At 38.8% G+C, this 19,087-nt stretch overlaps 2 protein-coding genes across 6 annotated transcripts in view; both read left to right on the top strand.

The window, feature by feature from the left end:
- LOC107565838 (caM kinase-like vesicle-associated protein) overlaps nt 1-8,803 on the top strand; it is a 47,288-nt gene extending 38,485 nt beyond the window's left edge. For 2 of the 3 annotated variants that reach the window (XM_016251124.1, XM_016251126.1), the window contains 11 exons: nt 1,102-1,208; nt 1,410-1,541; nt 1,857-1,931; nt 3,006-3,144; nt 4,132-4,252; nt 4,350-4,425; nt 4,809-4,945; nt 5,042-5,120; nt 5,227-5,314; nt 5,536-5,544; nt 6,462-8,803. In XM_016251124.1, coding sequence (XP_016106610.1) covers nt 1,102-1,208; nt 1,410-1,541; nt 1,857-1,931; nt 3,006-3,144; nt 4,132-4,252; nt 4,350-4,425; nt 4,809-4,945; nt 5,042-5,120; nt 5,227-5,314; nt 5,536-5,544; nt 6,462-7,769 — 2,271 coding nt within the window. In that variant the 3' untranslated portion in view covers nt 7,770-8,803. The remainder of the gene's footprint in view (nt 1-1,101; nt 1,209-1,409; nt 1,542-1,856; nt 1,932-3,005; nt 3,145-4,131; nt 4,253-4,349; nt 4,426-4,808; nt 4,946-5,041; nt 5,121-5,226; nt 5,315-5,535; nt 5,545-6,461) is intronic. The other variant, XM_016251125.1, reaches the window with a different exon arrangement.
- Nucleotides 8,804-10,106: 1,303 nt separating this feature from the next.
- LOC107565837 (ubiquitin-like modifier-activating enzyme 1) overlaps nt 10,107-19,087 on the top strand; it is a 28,871-nt gene continuing 19,890 nt past the window's right edge. Inside the window, exons 1-4 of one of the 3 annotated variants that reach the window (XM_016251123.1) lie at nt 10,107-10,256; nt 15,147-15,263; nt 15,464-15,522; nt 15,626-15,794. In XM_016251123.1, the coding sequence (XP_016106609.1) occupies nt 15,147-15,263; nt 15,464-15,522; nt 15,626-15,794 (345 nt within the window). In that variant the 5' untranslated portion in view covers nt 10,107-10,256. The other 2 variants (XM_016251122.1, XM_016251121.1) reach the window with 2 other exon arrangements.

Here is a 19,087-nt window from a genome sequence, read left to right as displayed (position 1 = left end):
TCGTCGTCTTGTCTGATGCACTCAACCAAGCGTTCTAACCACAACCTCGACCCTCCCCACCCCCCAACCATTCCAATTTACGTAGGCGGGAATTATTTTAATGATATTCTAATGGGCCGCTTTGTGATATCATAAAACCCGGAAAACAAATGCTGTAGAGATTTTTTTTAAACTAAATATCTCCCTTTGGAGTGGACTTTGAGATTTATAAGTTTGATTTTTTTCTTTTTTATGCCGAAACATACACAATACACACTGACTAAAATTCAAAAAGTGAAAAAGCATAATAGGACCCCTTTAATTTTATTGCTAGAAGCATTTACAGCATTTTATACTATATTCAGACGTGTCCTAAATTTTAAAAGAGCTGGGTGGGGGGAAAAAACTGTTAACCCAAAATGAACAGAAAATAAAAATCTCATATAATATTTAGTCAGACCTCTTTAAAACCATTTTCTGAGTGTTAAACATATCTCCTTTTATTGAGTCTTGGTTAGACGTGTCCTAAATTTTAAAAGAGCTGGGTGGGGGGAAAAAACTGTTAACCCAAAATGAACAGAAAATTAAAATCTCATATAATATTTAGTCAGACCTCTTTAAAACCATTTTCTGAGTGTTAAACATATCTCCTTTTACTGAGTCTTGGTTAAAAAAAAAAACTCAGAGTTTCTAAGACTTTCCAAGTCTATTTTGCACCCTTGTTCCAGTAAGTGTCTTATAATCAGTGGGCCTTATTCATGAAACAGAAACAGAATTAATTTCTGTGTAGCAAATTGTCACATTCCGTCCAATGGGTCGATTTATGAAGGAATGGTTTGTTTCACAAGAATGTTTTACACAGAAATTGTTCTGCACATGTTGGATGAATAATGTCCAATATTTCCAGTTAATGTTCCAAAAAATTTGAAGTTGTTTAAAAAAAAAAAAATCTCTTTTCAGTTGTGTTGAAACAGCATTCAATAGCATTTCGCAATTTGTATGTGGGACCTGTCATGGTGAGGCTAGTTTGTGAAGACACATGCTCCTCTAGAGTGAATGACATTAGTTTTATTGAGATTGATGGCTGTATGTGTATGTGTATGCTTGTTCTCTTCTGGACAGGTGGATGCTGTCATGCCATTTGGGTGCCTTGCTCTGCGAGATGGGCGGACATACAGTAGCCTGTCAGACATTACTGACAAATACGAGATTGGACAGGTCCTCAAGGCGTGAGTGTGCATAGATCTGCCATTATAGCCTTAAGAAAGCCAATCCATCAATTACATATGCATGATCTCATTAAACATTAATTTGAGATACATTTCTCCCAATAGATAGGTGCTTGTCACAGTAATGTGCTTAATAAAAAAAACATAAGGGGTATTTATTACAGCATAAAATGCAGCATTCAGTATAATTTCTCTTTGCAGCAAAGAATTTTGCGAGCTGTGCCTGGTAAAGGAACGACAGACGGACAAGGTCTATGTGTGCAAGAAATTCCTCAAGAAGGATGGCAGGAAAGTGCGGAAGGCAGCCAAGAATGAGATCATGATCTTGAAAATGTACGTGGTGACTCAAAACATCAACAGATGATGTAGGGTTTTGTGAGAGTGCTGATCTGAGAGGACAAAGAACAAATTTAAAGGGATAGTTCACCATCATTTCAAACCTCAAATTTTCTTTAAACTCTGGAAGACAAAATTGTAAATGTAACAGGGTGAGTTACTCCTTTAAGGTTGGAGAGGGTAAGAGATGCTGTATGCATCGCCCTTGGTGTGATTATTTCTGTCTTTTCTAACTATCTTTGAAGCACTTTTCTCTATTTAATGTGAGATAAAGAAACTATTCAGCTTTTTGCCATGATGTATTTATTCCAGGGTCAAACACTCAAACATCCTGCAGCTGATTGATGCATTCGAGACCAGGAAAGAGTTCTTCATCATACAAGAGCTGTGAGTCTGACCTCCGTTTGCCGGGATCAGTCATGTTCCCTTCCCAGTGTCATTCAGTAGGCCAAGGACACATCTCTCTTCATCAGAACATCACTCCAGAAAATGCACTTCTTCTATCTCCGCTCCTCATGCAAATATCCACATCTAGCCAGAGCTAAAATCTATTAAAACCCTGTCATCTGTTTTTGCACGAATGACATTGACATGCTATTAGAGCGGTTAAGATTACAGTAATGAGTGACTATAATAGAAAATATAGTTTCTGGACAGTTAGTCATTTACCATTTCCATTGAGATTTTAAAGGTTCTCTTATATTTAGCTTGCATGATGCTGGTTGCAAATCTATCCTTCTGCAAAAAAAATATTTGAAATGTCTGAAGAAGTTCAAATGTAATTTTGGTGGCAATGGTGTGTCAATGTTACACTGAATTAGATGTACATGAAGTTGTCGAATTATACAGTATATTATGATAAAACATTTTGACAAGATATTCTAAGATTTTGGAGCTTCACTTCTCTGCATCACTTTAGGTATGATTAAAATGTTTTGACCCAGATTTAAATTTATGATTTAGATTAAGTTTTAAATTTGATTTAAAATGTTGATTTTTTTTTATTTATGTTTAATATATTTTTATTATAATATATTCATAAACAATATGACATTTGAAAACGGCACACTTTCTTTATGATTGCAGCTATTTGGCCAGTTTGGTCAGGTTTTTTTATATAATGGTTAACCAAAATCCTTCTAATATAGCACTGTGATATTAATGTACTAATTGTTTTATGTTTGGTGACTAGCCAAAGAGCAAGAACCAATTTTGATTTAAATGGAACATTTATAATATTTATATAATTTGATAAAATTTGTATCATTACAAACACACACACACACACACACACACACACACATTGGCCCATTGGTCCAGGGCATAATCCATCCATAACTTAAGTATGAATAAGCAACCTTATGCTGATTAAATAAAGATTAAATAGGAATTAACTCTACAAACATATTCAGATCTCCCTTCTTTTTCTCATTTATTTTTGTGACTGTGTGTTTGTCACAGGGCCACAGGTGGAGATGTGTTTGATTGGATCTTAGACCAGGGGAACTACACAGAGAGAGATGCCGCCAATGTGATCCGTCAGGTCTTAGAAGCAGTGGCGTACATTCACTCCCTCAACATAGTACACAGGAACTTAAAGGTGGGTTTGCAATCATAATATATTATTTATCAATGAAAAGTACATATGTGCAGTCCATATGCACTGTGTATACTACAATAATGGAGTGCAACATGTGCATTAATTGTAATGCAACTGGGCTGATATATGAAATTAAAAAGACAGGCCATTTGTAACGATACCTTGTGCTTTTGCTTAATTTTTTAACTTTATATACAAAGAAACACTCTAAATATGTGATAATAAGGCTGTAACTCGGTGTTAACATGTGTTATTGTATATGTGTGTGCTGGGGGTGTTTTTGTCTGCGGAGTATTAAATGATAATCAGTTATATTAATCAAACGCCTAGTCCTCTTTGAATCATAACACTGTGCATCTGTAATATTGCAGGAGCTCCCTGTGGGTGTCATTAATGTTCAAAACAAATATGAGAGTAATAAACAGTATTGCTACCTCCTGTGGTTCTAATGCTTCACACTAAAGCCATTAAGGTTATGATGCCGTTTGTCATGAGACAACGTGTGTTTGTAGTGCCCTCTAGTGCATGGCAGCAAAATGCTGTGCACAATATTAGCATCAGACATTCTCTGTTACATGTATATGTGCATCTCATTTGCTCAAAGCTCATTCTTGTCAGTAATGCATAATTCTGAATTGCCTCCTGGGTGTTTTTATATATAGCTTTGATGCATTTCTTATTAAGGCTTGTGCTTGAAATATCACAGAACTGAGATACATATATTATACATAGTAGGTCAGCTGTGTCTTTTCAGATTTATCTTAAAGACAAAACTCATTCTTCACATTGAGATGGGTGAAGGGTGTGTCCTGTCTGGTCTCTACTGGCCAGCTGAAAGACGAATATCAACATTATTTGGGACACAGCAACCTCTTATTCAGTCATACTTTGGCCTAATGCCATGTCTTTCCTTGTGTCATTATTTATATATTAAAGTATTGATTTTTTGTTTAGTTTTTTACCCTGTGCCTTTTTCTGTCATTTCAGCTAGAGAACTTGATGTACTATAGAGAGAGTAACCACAACAAGGTCGTTTTGCGGGATTTCTACCTGTCCAGGTTTGAGAACGGCTCAATCACCGAGCCCTGCGGGACACCCGAGTATCTGGGTAATGATTTATCACATGATCTCTTTATTTATTTGTACTTGTATGTGAAGTACTAACCTTCCCATCTTTTTTTTGGTGTTGTCATATTTCTTGTCAGCCCCTGAAGTGGTGGCTCGTCATCGCTATGGAAGACCAGTCGATTGTTGGGCAGTGGGGGTCATAATGTACATCTTGTAAGTTGGTGTTGGATACATTGTGTTGACATTCAATTGATTTGTCAGCGATTCTTTATTATCTTTATGCTTGGTTCTTTAAAACAGAGGTTTGTGGCTTTCTGCTTTCAGAAGACTGGTCAGAAATCATTAAATTAATTTTGAATTTTTTTTGTTTAATGTTTCTAAAATGCACATTGTTCCAAAATAGCAACCAATTTACCATTTATTTTGACACCACAAATTTATAACTGTAAAAAAAAACTGCCTGCCTGTAGTTTTATACAGCATCTATGGCACCAAAAAACCTTGATTTAAAATTAATCTCAGTAAATCTGCAGCATAAACACTAATGTATTCAACACAACAGATCATAATACAAATCATACAAATTTCATTTGTAGGTTGTCTGGAAACCCTCCGTTCTATGATGAAACTGAGGAGGAGAACACAGACATGCACAACCGAATAATATTCTGCCGCATTGTTGCTGGAGAATTTGAATTTGATTCACCATACTGGGATGAAATTTCCCCTGCTGGTACTAATACTAATTCCTGATCTGATCAAAACTTTTTTTTTCAAAAAGGTTTTTGATGCTTTAAACCTCAGTCTTCCTCCCTTTAATGTCATGCAGCGAAAGAGCTGGTCTGCAGACTTATGGAGGTTGACCCGATGCTGAGAATTACTGCACAAAATGCCCTTTCGCATGGATGGTAAGACTATATACAAACACACAAACTCAAATACTCGGTTGCTTTTTTCAGCGACAACACATCAACGTTTTTTTTTTGTTTGTTTGTTTGTTTGTTTTTTCGCCAGGATCGCTGGAAATGGGGCTTCGGAAAAGAATCTGAAGGAAGGAGTCTGTGCTCAATTTGAGAAAAACTTTGCAAAGGCCAAGTGGAGGGTAAGAGGAATCTACTATCATACACAATAGTCATGTACAACTTGCCAGGTGCCTCTAATGATTGTATTAATCACTCTTCTAGAAAACGGCACAATAAATAATAGGATAATGGATAAGGACAGTAACTGTAAAGATGGTAATGCCAAATAAAGCTGTTATTTATTAAAGGTTCTTATGGTTATTATAATAATGTTTGCTTTTTCCTTGCATGTGATACCCAGGATTTGAAGGTACTGTTGATATTCGCGGGGCAGCCTAGAGGCAGATATTCTTTTCTCTGTATAACAATATTTGACTTGGGCACTCATATTTCCTTTAGCATCATACCTAGTGTACATTGCTGCAGTGTCTCATGGCCTGGCCTGATTATTTAAGCAGTGATCATTCAGGAAATATGTAGTTCAAGTCTGATTGTTGGAAAGATTCTCGCTGTACTTAAGCCTCCCTGTATCTGCACACCAGTAACTAACAAATTTATCACTGCCCAGCTGGTCCCATGTGCATTCAGTCATATGCCGTCTGGCTTTTACTCACAGTGTCCTCAATATTCCAGTTTGAATTCCAGTTAGTCCTTCATTCACTCAGACAAATCTCCAGATTGAATATTCATCGTAGTGTCACATTTTTGTGTATGAAAAGTTGTCCCTGTGTTTGTGTGTGTGCCAGAAAGGATCAAAGTGGTCCTCATAAAAAGAGAGAGAGAGAGAGAGAGCAAAGTGATTTGTCCTCAGATGACTTACCGTGGCCCTGATTCATTGATTCACATCATGCTTTTGTCGATGACACATACATATCAAAAACATTTCATTCAGATCAGCAGCCAGTAATAAACACAAATGAGCCAAAAATGGCTCTTATTTTCATTTCATTGTTGGGTTCCGGCACAATTATTAGCTGTAATTTGAGGTTGGTGAAATAATTTAACTGCTAAAAATCTGTTGCTGAAAAAAAATGAGACGCCTCCCCGAAATTACTAAAACGCCCATCTCCAATGTATTTTTCTCATGAAAGTGATAGAGATGAAAATTGCTACCACAGACTGCCACCCTGTTAACAATGCATTTCACATCCATAGCAAAGAAGACCTCATGTTACTTTATAATTTACTAGGTACTAAGTGTTTGGTATGTCTTCATTTCACTTTCAGAAAGCGATTCGTGTCACCACATTCATGCAGCGTCTTCGAGCCTCTGAAGTGGGATCTTCTGATGGGGTAGTTGAAGGCCAGGGCGAAGAGGACAAAGCGGATGGATTAGATGGTAAAGGGATACAAACAGACTCAGGTGGCATTTCTACTGTGAGCATGTCCCATGAGGTGTCTGTTGAAAGCAGACCTGTGGAGAATCAAGAAGAGGAGAAAGCAAGACACCTAAAAGCAGAAGAGAAAGAAGCAGAGACCCTTGCCAGATCAAACAGCTCTTTAAAAGTACAAGCAGGTGAGCCGAACAAAAAAGAGACTACTGAAGGCACTTCTGATAGGGAGGACAAACCATCAACAAGAGCGAGCCAGAAAGCCAAGACCTCGGACAACCGAGAGAACAATGTTCGCAAGGAACCAGAGGCCACAACTGTTGGCAGTGTCGAAAATAAATCACCTTTTTCTGATACTCCAAATCGACGCACAATGGCAGCCAAACTCTCAATGGATCATGGCTCATGTTCAGATGCCAAAACCAGTATCTTGTCAGTGGGAAAGGAACCAACTCTTAAATCAGAAGACAAAAAAGACACAGTCCATGATATGGCCGCAAGTAGCTGGTGTCAAACACAGCTCCCGGAAGCAGTTGCAGAGAGTCCAGCAGAAGTAGGAGTGACTTGCGAGGTCAATCCTAAGAGCAGAGAGTTGAAGAAAGGACAAACGGACAAGGGTTGCCAGTCAGTGAAAAACCTCCAGTGTACATATGCAGGATTGGGATCTTTAAGTCTAGGCTGTGATAAAACAGTATTTGAGCAGGAGCTGCAAGAGATGGTCCATGGTGCATCAGGGTACGGTAGCCAGTACTGTCCAGCTTACTCTGTCGGACAGTACGGTGGCCTGGATCCTGGAAGTGGAGCGAGTGCAGACTGGCAAATGGATTGTGTAATCGAACAAATTGAAAAGCAAATGGCTGCCGTGTTAGAGAAGATCGAGGGGGACATGCCTTCATTGCTGGAGCAGATCAGCGACCATCCCGAGACCCTTCCGAGAGCAAAGAGCGCCAGCTCTTCCCCATCACCCCAACCTCGCTCGCACCATCATTCGACCCCACCGCCCCTTCCCACCACACCTCGCCCAGTAATGCCTTCTCTACCACACCTGACAATCCCGCCTCCCTCATACCCACCACCTTCCCCACCCAGTCACATCCAGGGTCACAGCCATCCAACTGCCGACGAGGGTAACAGTGATGGCCAGAAGTCTACAAAGCGGTCTGGCCAATCACCAAGGGGAAGTTTGTCAGGAACAGGGTTGTAAATATGCTAAAAGGATGTGAACGCTCAAGAATAAAGTAGGTACGGCATGTAACAAAAAAATCTTTGGGATATGGATTATGGATCCATGAGTACAGCATACCTTTCGGGGCTGTACAAAGATCTATGGGCTCCAATGCAAAGAGCCTTGTTATTGATTGTATGTGAAGGATAAGAAGCTTTTTTTAATGTGTAAAGAGGAAAGTGAGCAAACTGAACACTATTTTGTAATATTAGAGGAAACAGTTAAGGTTATCCCACTTTAAATGGTTGTAAATGGCTCTGCTCTACATTACAAAATCATTGCAAACACTATTATGTTTACTAAATTATTTCATAATTATAACGTAGAGTCTGTGGATACAGTTTGGATACAAGAGTTTATATAACCTGAAAAAATCACCTTTAATGAAACTTGTTTCCTTAAAACAAGTTGGCGTCCTGCTCTGTTTTGGAGAACTGCTGCACAATTGCTTTTCACCAGGTACTGACTTTGGAGGGTGTTATTATTTTTATCACTTCATCCATCTTGGATTTTTGCTCTGAGATAGTGAAGTTGAAGCAGTCCATCTGTGTACTCTCATCAATCATTTACCTTCTGTAATATTTCCAATAAGACTATTTAATTTATCTTTCTTATTGTATATTCTCGCATTGTACAGCAGTTTCTATAAGTCTCTGCCAAACATGACAGTCTTTCATTGATTGAGAATAATCATGCTCAGAGGGCGAGAACTGATCATAACTTCAAGAATACTTTAAAACTATATTCTCTTTCCTGGCCTTTTTTTCCGCTGTTGTATGTGTCCATCTACGTGTTTGTTTGATTCTCATTCTCTTACTCTATTTTCTCAATTTATGATGCATACTAGTATATCTTTAAATTGTAAAGTAATTTTGCTAATATATCCTAAAGTAAGCTCTAATGTCTATATGTAAAATCCTCGCAAATGTCTGTGAACTGTAACTGTGGCTTCCACCTCCCCAATTATTATATAGATTTTGGTGATGTGAATATCATTCCAAGTTATTTTTTGCACTCTCTACATGACTATTTCAATAAAATTAAGATCAAACTATCTTGTTTTATAGCCTTTTCTTTTGGCATGATTGGTATAAAATGACAGTTGTTACATAACTAGCCTTATAGTAAATATTATAACTACAAAATAACCTAATTATTTAATTTGCTTAAAATACATTGTGAAAAAGGGCTATCATAGACACTTGCCAACTAGCACGTTTGCTACCCTAATTTACGGATGTTTCCAGTTCAGAATGGATATAATTATTTGGTAATATAACAAATTAGCAGTGTTTTATTTTCACTTTTAGTTCATCACACTACTAAGAAGTCACTAGTTCACTCTCTTAGCACTTTCCCACTTTCCTGTCAATTACAGATATGCTACTATACTCATTTTCTTTTTTAGTGAACAACACTTTCGGCACGTTGTTACTGTCTGCTACAGATGCATTTAACTACTTTTTACTACAACACAATGTCTTATACTTCAGGAGTTCCTTGGTGCTCTTATCCCATTACTTAAATCATTGTTTAACAGATTTCCCAATCTTTTTATCATTAACCTTAATGTTTACATACTCTATGCCTGCGTTTTGTTTGCACAGTCTATTGTCTGTATTGTCAACGTTCTGCAATCTGAGCTGCTTCTTAAGTATTTCAATGCCCAGAAAATCCTGTGGAAGCTTTGAAAATGACAAAAGGGCTGTTGACATGAAATACCTTTTCATCACGTTGGCATGCCATGTGGTGACACGCTACAGCCATCTTAAATAATTTTACATACAGTTGCATTTTAAATGCATTATTATGCGCGTAGTTTTAATGAGCTCATACTAATTTGTTATTAACTGGAAAATTTTCACTGCAGGACCATTTCAAATGATCCAGTCAATACAGACATATGTTGAAACTGTTAAAATTTCTAAAGGAATAGTACAACATACCAATTTGCTTACCCGTTAATATACATTTTAACCTGAAATCTTGATGTGTATTTAAAAATAATCCATGTTCTACCTAAAAGCAACTTCACGCACATTTCTACGCATAAAAACTACGTTTCCCATAGAGCATAGCGCAACCCAAGCTTTGGACAAGTCTATTTTGTAACTCGGTGGGGGATAGAAAAATAACGGTCTCGACAAACTATAGAAAGGTTTTTCATTATTACCCAATTACGTTTGTTCTAAAATGTTATTCTAAGAGTTTAACATTTGTCCATCAACGCATTTAATGTATTTGACGGTTTAATATAAACACACGTTTGTGTAATTTCCCTGTATCTTGAATAATAGTACGGTCTCAAACTCTGCACATGTTGGTTCTACGCTCCTGAACTGAAGAATACTTGCTGAACTGTTGTTAACGGTGCAGGGAATAGCCGGTCAGGCAACCGTCCAGCCTCCCCTCACACTGGAAAGTCACGGAGCTCCCACCACTTCCAGGGATAAAGTTACAGAAACGGTTTGAGTTAACCTTTTTGTTGTTTATCTTTTGCCCGCGAGGTATTTCTGTATTCAGTACCGTGGAGAGGCCAAGTAATATCGGATGTGGTGAGTTCTGCATACTTATGTGCCTAGCTAATGCTAACTAGCTAACGTCTCCACAAGAACACAGTTACAGCTAGCCAAAGCCAAGTTTTTACCGCTGAAGTCAGCTAAGCAGGCGCAACAATTTGCCTGTAAATTTCAACTGGCCACTTTAGGAACAACCAGCTAACGGCATGCGCGAGACAATGCGCCCCATGCGCGCATCACGAGCTGGGGATAAAATAAACCAATTCATTCTTGCGGAAAAGTTGGCTAAGTTAGTTCTCCCGTCATATGGTTTGGGCTATTTTTCAGATTTCCTTCATGCTTTGCAAGAAGGTTGCGCTAAGCTAACAAGCCTCGTTTTAGCAGGCTAACGTGATCGCAAAACGTCCTCGCATCGTTTCCCTAAAAGCTAGCCTGGAAAGATAGCGAGATAATCTGACTGCCCACATATCTGCACAACTGCTCAGATTACATTCCTTTAAAAGTATCTCAAGATTCACCCTAGGAAAAATAGACCAAATACTGAATCAAACCTGTCAGCGTGTGGGGTACCAAGTCGTTGCTTTGCTTCTCCGCTTAGATCACTGATCATTAAACCTCAAACTGTTTATGTCACCCTGTGCATTGTTAGCATCGATTTGCTATAATGTAAACTGCAGCTTTAAACCCCAAGATCCCTCTTTAGTAAGCATGCAACTTGCTATGTGAAACTCATCTTAAGATGGTGTTTTGCAGCGAGCTAACTGGCTCTCGGACTGCGAGGTGTTGACTATCAAGTGCAGGTGCGTGAGCGGCAGAAGGATGCGATGCGTTGGGGGTTGTTGACATTATTTGTACGTTACTTACTGTAAAGGTAACTCGCACGGGGCATTTGCTTCTTGTACGAAGCAAAGTATAAGCGGCCCACTTGGGCCTTTGTCACAAGTATCACCCCATCCCCCAACGCTTATTCCTCTCATTTACAAGAAAGCCCATGCCTAACCCCTCATTTTAGCAGTCATTGCTTTTGAAAGGCAGTTTTACATGGTTTGTTGTTTTAGGGGATGTAAAGTGCTCTATGCAAATAAATGAGGGCAATTCTTCAGTGGTTATATGTATGCATCATGTGTATGAATGTTCGGTGTTTCTGCGGGCTGTTATTTTATGTTTTTGTTATGGCTTTATATTAAGCCACTGTTTATCCCCATCTGCAAGGGTGACATATTTTACCCAAATGGTTTGTCAAGTATGTCTGCTCCTTAGTAAAATAGTTGTGACCTACTTTACAGTCAGCTGTCAACTAGCAGGTTTTATGGCTTTCTTTATGTTTATGTTAAGTAGAGTGAATAAGTGCAGCATCTGCTTTAGTGTTTTTTTGGTAAATGATGTCTAAGTTATTAAATTAGCACTTTACTTCCTTCATTCAGCCGTTGACAGGTCTACAGATTTGCATGATTATTTATTGCAAAAAGGTTTTGCATGCCATAATATACTGTAATCACTATAATGCTGCTTGTCTGATCTGACGTGAGGTTATTTTGATTAGGAATACATATACAGTGTTATTACCAAACCCATATGAACATTTAGTTTTGGTGGTTAATTGTAAATAAATCATATCTTTACATTGCTGTAGCATAAAGTGCCACTGAGAGACATTCATGACAATATCTTGCAAAATGGTGTAAAAATTGGGAATTGTAGACTGAATGCATTAACATATTTTCCACCCTCAACAAGATTATAATTGTATTGTGTTGTCATGTAGCTATAGCTTTTTATATGGACAGGGACCATATAAGGACACAAATAATACATGCATCATAATTTTTCCTTAAAACATTGCTTTTATTTTCAGTATAATTTGTATCTCATATGTAAATTGTCCAGGAAACAAAATAATTTAAAGGGAAAGTTCACACAAAATAAAAACTCATAATTTTCTCACCCTTTACATCGTACCAAAAATGTTTGCCTTTTTTCTGCGGAACACAAGATATTTTTAAGAAAATTGGTAACCAAATAGTTTTGGTTGCCATTGACAAACACCGAATGGAAAAAATACATTTTATGTTGCACAAAAAAAAAAGAACAAAGAAGTCATACTAGTATGCAGTGTCATGAGGAGGAAGAAAATTAGGGCAATTTTCATTGTTGGCAAGCTATCCTTCTACAGCATGGGTTCAGTTCTGTATCCACAGCCTCATGACAATAGATAACGTGGTTCAGTTCAATGAGCACAACTGAATATCAATTACAGGAGCCTGAAGTCCCGGCTTATGCTGAAGTGGGTGGGTTTTCCGTAAAGTCATAGGTAGGACAGCCAATGGGCGCCTGCGTAGGATTGCAGCAGTCTTGGCCAGACCACCTTTTCCTGTTCCTCTTTATCCGAGCAGCTCCGCCCCTGTGCCACAGCTGCCATTTTGGTTTTGTTCCGTTCGCTGAAACAAAACCAGAAACGCGAGACGGGCAGGCAGCAGACTGAACGACACAGTGACTCGGCAGGATAGTGAAGGGGCTTTACTCGCAGCATCTCGCCCAGCGCTGTTCGTGCTGTTGCCGTCTGTTTTCTCCTCGCACCTACATCAGCCTGCAATCCGCACCATCTAAGTTAGTTTCACACGAGGAGCGGTTTGCTGACACAGAGTGGACTGAGAAGGATTATTGGTAAGAGGCAAACCATTGCGTTCAGTGCAAGCAGCTGTCCGCTCGGATAGCGCTTTGTCGCGTGTATTTCCCCGCCTAGGCTCGTGTAATTATGTGATGGCTGATCGGCATGGACCAGATCGTTGTGTTTGTACAGGCGCCGAGTTCTTTCATTCACTGGTTAGCATGCGAACTAGCGAGCTAGGCCTCAGGCTCCGTAAACTGCCTTCACCTACTATTACAAAGCATGTAGGAGGCTAGCAAGCTAGTTGTCTAAGAATCCCCTCGTGCTCCCTGCTAAGTGATCATCCAGTTAAATTTGTCAAATATGATTAGCGTCAAGTTACGCGACCTGCTTAATTTAGCATTTGATGTCTTGACGTACTGTAGATGATTTTTTTTTCGCGTCTCGTCGAAACGGAAGTGAAATCTGAAATTTACAAAGCAGGTGTAACCGTTGATCTTTACGAGATAATAGAGCTTGTATGTTATTTTTTGCTTATGTCACGCACAGATTTGTTCATGTTTCGGTTTCGCTTGGGTCAAATCAGAGGGTGGGCACCTCAATCTGCTCATATTGTAGTCTTGGAGTGTCAATATATTAAGTTCACTTAGCCATCTGTACGCTAATGGATTTTGGGGGCATTATTTTGGTTTTATTAAACAAATTAAAATTCAGTCGTGTTGTTCTAAACGTGTGACTGACTGACTTTCTTTCGTGGAACAAATAAGTTGTTGTCAGGCAGAATGACAGCCTCAGTCATTGTATGGAAAAAATGAGTGAATGTTGATTGAGGCTGTAATTTTCTGCCGGACAACTTTCTATGTAGCACAGGAGTCACCATACAGGTTTAGAACAACAGGAGAGATTGAGGACATGTTCTCCCTTAAATGACGAGAATTCTGTTCGGAACGGCACGGTTGAATGCGGAATTTCCGCTCGTGCGCAGCTCGCGAGTTTGTAGTCATTCTAGAATCTACGCTCTCTTTCGAGGGCCGTTGAACTCTATGCAAATTACAGAGCTTTATAAAGTTTCATTTCAGTAAATTAAGTCTTTCTTCCTCCTGTTTCTTGCACCATAGTGTAGTGAATGTCGTAAATGTTGAACTCCGCGTTATTCAGTGCCGCCTTAATGAGATATCCTAACGTGATACATGGAATATGAATGAATGGGCAACCGGCATAAGAGTTTAGGTTTGTGTTGTGGAAACGCTGCACGGAACCGGTCTTGGGATGTGACATTGACTGCAGTTTTGTTTTAATGAATCAGCGGTTTTGTTAAGGCAGAGTGGGTGAGCCAGTAAATGCACAGGCCTTTCACCATAAACACAACGCTTCTGTCCGCGAGCTATTTATAGCCAAAGCCTTCATCTTGCGGCAGAAATCAGGCTCCCCTTGTGCTGTGGAAAGACAAACCTTATTGTTTTTATTCCACGTATAAGTGATCTGAATGTAGCTTGGTGCTCTCCTGTTCATTTTATTTTTTTCTTAGTCCAATCTAATTTAAATGCAATTATATGCGAAATATGAGTATCTAATAATAACTAGCCTTGGTTTCTATGGACTAGAATTTATTTGTGTCCTTTAGAATGATGCTGACTTCGCTGCATTGCTGGTACAATTGATTTTTTCTCTCTCTTAAAGGAACTGTCCAGTGCTGAAATAACCATTTATGTATATTAGGCCATATTTCAACATTCTTCTGAATGCAGATTACATGTTGTTTTACACAGATGAAATCTAAAAAAATACCTTTGTGCTTTGTTCCATGTTGGCTTTATACCAAGATTTTAAAACATCTTTGTTCAATAATGAATAAAGTACAATTAGTAGAGCGATTTTTGTCCAGGTGCTTGCACATTAAATAATGTATTCAAACCATTTGGATGTTGCTATTATTGTTCATTTGCACCACTGCTTTCCATTTGTTTGTGGAAATAACATGAGCTTTTGCCAAGTCCAAGAGCAAATAGCCTGAAAATGCTTTTAAGTCTCCACTAAGATGATAATTGGTTTTTCATTTGGGAAACTCATTCCACCAAAACTAAGTGACCTGTAAGGTGCTGTTCTTTTTGTTTTCTCTGTAGATTTGACATGATCTGCAGTGTTTGTGTAGCAATCTTTATGCACTCCAAACCCATAATATTCACGTCAGAAAAATACAGAGGTTGAGTTTTCTTTCATCTCTTCTAGATGTCCAGCTCGCCGCTGTCCAAGAAGCGTCGCGTGTCAGGATCAGAGACGAAGACGGGATCCCACTGCTCCTCCTCTAACTCTGTCAGAACCGAACTGTCACACACACCAGCTAACGTAGGTTCAAGTCAAGCTTTTCAGAACTAACTTGTTTGCATATAACTGGGACATCTAGATAATCTGAACTAGTATGTGTAGTCGCATATTTTGTGAATATAATCTTCATTCTTTACTGTACCTGGTTGTTGAAAGGCAGCCAGTTTCATAAGTTATGCTTGTCTATTTTTAGCCTTTAACTGTGGTTTTGATCTCTGCAGGGCATGGCTAAGAATGGAAATGATGCTGAGATCGACGAGGGCTTGTACTCCAGGCAGCTGTGAGTTTGGCCTTCATTTCAGTTTGAAGTATACTTAGAATGTTCTTTCTGAGCAAATAAGAGGTCACATGAGTAGATGTTAAATTTAGTATGTGTCTCTCAGGTACGTACTGGGCCATGATGCTATGAAGCGCATGCAGAGCTCCAATGTTCTGATCTCAGGGCTGCGAGGTTTGGGTGTAGAGATAGCCAAGAATGTCATTCTGGGTGGAGTCAAGAGCGTCACCCTGCATGACCAGGGCGTGGCTGAGTGGAAGGACCTTTCTTCACAGGTCAGTGGTTGGTCGTGATTCATAACCATAAGTGTGTGGATGCAAAACACAGTCATTGCTGCTAATTTTGTTCAATGTAAAGGCACTGTAAAATAACACAAGAGCATAGTCAAAATCCACATTTGGTGGCTCAAGCAAGAGGTAAATTACATTACTGTACTACCTAAGTTTGGGTTCAATAAGATAAAGTAATGTTACAAAAGATTTCTATTTATTTCTTTTTATTTATTTAACTTTATTTGAAAAGGGACCATGCACAATTTTAACATAAATGTTTCCATTTCATGCATTGTACCGAATTTAGCTAATGGCTAGTTTTCATCCGCGGTCCCTTGGCAGGTAATCATAATCATAGGTAAACATAAGACAACAAACACATACAATACAGTAGGGGTGGGAATCGCAGGGTACCTCACGATACATGGCTCATGATAACTGTACAGCGATTCTGTGCTAATCGATATATTGCTAGACAATTCTATAATGATACATCACGATATCTGTCTAACTATGAAAACAAAATGCCTGTGAAAAGGTTAAGTGCAAGTTTTCTCCAAAGTCCAAACTTAGAAAACAGCACAAAAGTTCTGTAAATCAAATTTAACATGCTAAGTAAATTAATAATTTTATTCTTGGACTTATTAGAAGCTTACACTTGTCTTTGTGTGTAAACCAACACATTTAACTGCTTATCAACTTTATATATAGCCTATATATATATATAAACCTGGTACATTTTAAAAATTTACCTGGAGTGCTTTCTCAACCTTTCCTCTCCTCTCATCATAAAAACGGAGCCCCGCACACATGACATGCAGGGAAAAAATAACCATTAACATCGCCTCTTTTGCGCATTCAGGTTCGTTACTTCAAATGTAGACGCGCGGCAAGCACACACACTGCACACTTTTGCGCCGTCGTCGTTCATGCCATAGGTGCAGATTTGTTTCTGCCGGTCGGTGCCAGAAAAACGCGCACTTGCAATATCTGAGCGAGAGTAGACGCGCGGCAAGCACACACACTGCACACTTTTGCGCCGTCGTCGTTCATGCCATAGGTGCAGATTTGTTTCTGCCGGTCGGTGCCAGAAAAACGCGCACTTGCAATATCTGAGAGAGAGGGAGAGCATCCAGTTTTGTTCACATAAAACTGGATGCGCCAGCGCTGCTCTCTCTCACTCATAGTGAGGGAAATCCACCTGCGATCCGAGCGGAGAGGTTAGGCTACTGATGGACTGAATATGCGCTCTGCAGTAATAACGTGATAGGTGCCTATGGTCCACGCTAGGCTTGCCGCGATAGTCGGTGATACCGGTGTTAAGCCACAACACCGGTTATGTCACTTGCCCACCGCGTCACCGACCCCCGCCGTTGTTTTGATTTTTTATAGTAATAAAAATAATTTAGTTCAGTAAAAGAACGAGACGCTACAATTTAAAAACTGAACGCGGCTGATCAATGCAACGTGCCGAACGACAGTTGCATCACAGATCAGATTTCATTTTTCCAGTGAGGAGAGTGAGTCGAGCTGACTGACAAAAAGAGTGAGGTGAGACAGACAAGACGATCGCGGATGATTTAGTTTCAAAATGAAATGCAAAAGTGCCTGTTTGGCAATATTTTGGATTTTGAAAAGCCTGTTGACCTTTGCCGTTTAAGGTGATTTTGGAAGTTTTTTTTAAACACTAGTTTCTTATTTAATTTGTTCCACATTGTTTGCTGATTTTTACTTTATTTAAACTGTCAATTATTTATTTTATTGGACAGCAAGTTGTATGCCGTGCCTCCAAGCTTTCTTACTCGTTTTGCTAATAAACGTTCTACGTTTCTTATTTATTTGGTTATATATTATACATGTTTACTTATTTCCAGTTTTGTATAGGCTACCTAGTATTTAAACTTTATGCAAATTATTTGTTATTTTATGTTAGGCATAGCCTGCCCTATAGCATGGTGTATTTTTATTTTTGTTAATAAAAGTTAGATGTTTTATATATACTTTTATATATGCTAAAGTGAGTTTGACGTTGTTTTGTTGTTGCATTCAAGCAATTGACGCCGAACTGCCGCTAATTCAAAAATGAAAGTAAAATGCACAGCGCTTTTAAGCCATTTAAAAGCGAAGGAAAGCGAGGAAAAGAGGGAAAATTCAAACGAACAATTGTTTTACTCCGAATTGCCGCTATTTGAAAGTGAAAGTAAAATGCGCACGCCGCTTTTACAAGCTATGGAAAGCGAGGAAAAGAGGGAACACCCGCCCGCGGTGATACACCGGTATCATTACCAGTGTTGTCACACGTCGATTAACCTGTGGGGAAATTTCCTCATCGTCACAACCCTAGTCCACGCTGATAGCTGTTCCGGGGCAGTTTTTTAGTTCTCATCTCCATAAACATATATAGCAGTAGAGCTAGTACAGTGACTGGAACTCTGTTTATCCTTTGGTTCCTCCTGCTTCCCCATCTTCATGGAGAACGCGCTTTGTAAAGAAGGTAGAAATGGCGCGGTCACAATTTCCACGCATTTTTAGATGCTGGAAGCAGGGAAATCTATTTAGAGCGCCTTATTGTAGTAATTAAAATATCAATATTTGGCGCCAAATATCGATTCTCGTATCGCATGGAGAAGGAGAACAATATATCGCCATGTCATATTGTCCCACCCCTATGATACAGTAATACTTATACACATGCTATCAGAGCCAAAAAAGAACAGTAAAAATAGCGTCCAATTAAACCACAACCATGTCAGTGTTTACAGAGTTGAGTTGATTTTAAATAAGATTTTAGTTTTTGTTTAAAAATGTCGATAGATGTGCACATCCTTATGTCTTCTAGTAGAGTGTTCCAATGAATAATAGCTTTCACTGAGAAAGACGATGATCCAAAGAGAGAATGACAAAAAGGAACAAAAATCACTAGTAGATTATGATCTAGTAGATCTTACAGAGACTGTAGAGCGAAAATGCAAAAAAACGCGAAGTATGGAAGGGGCCAAACCATTTTAAATTTTATATATCATACACAATTTTGATACACAATTTTGAGAAAAGTCTTAAAGTATCAAACCTCAAAAAAAAAAAATTCTCCAAAACCCTACAGTGGTGATATTTGTTAGGCTTTTTGTCCAGAGTTTTTAAAGTCTGCTTATAAAGAGATTTTAAAAGTTTAATAACAGTATCTCCTGCTTGACCCCCAACATGTCAGACAGTATGACAGTTGAGAAAAGATTGTAGCATGCATAAAAGTCTTCAGTAGGTAGCCATCGTCTAATTTGTCCGAGTCATATTTTATA

Source organism: Sinocyclocheilus grahami, unplaced genomic scaffold (assembly GCF_001515645.1).
Source record: "Sinocyclocheilus grahami isolate Dianchi unplaced genomic scaffold, SAMN03320097.WGS_v1.1 scaffold1030.1, whole genome shotgun sequence".
Classification (NCBI taxonomy): Eukaryota; Metazoa; Chordata; class Actinopteri; order Cypriniformes; family Cyprinidae; genus Sinocyclocheilus; species Sinocyclocheilus grahami.
Note: the sequence above shows the minus strand (reverse complement) of the source record. Positions and strands in the feature narration are given on the sequence as shown.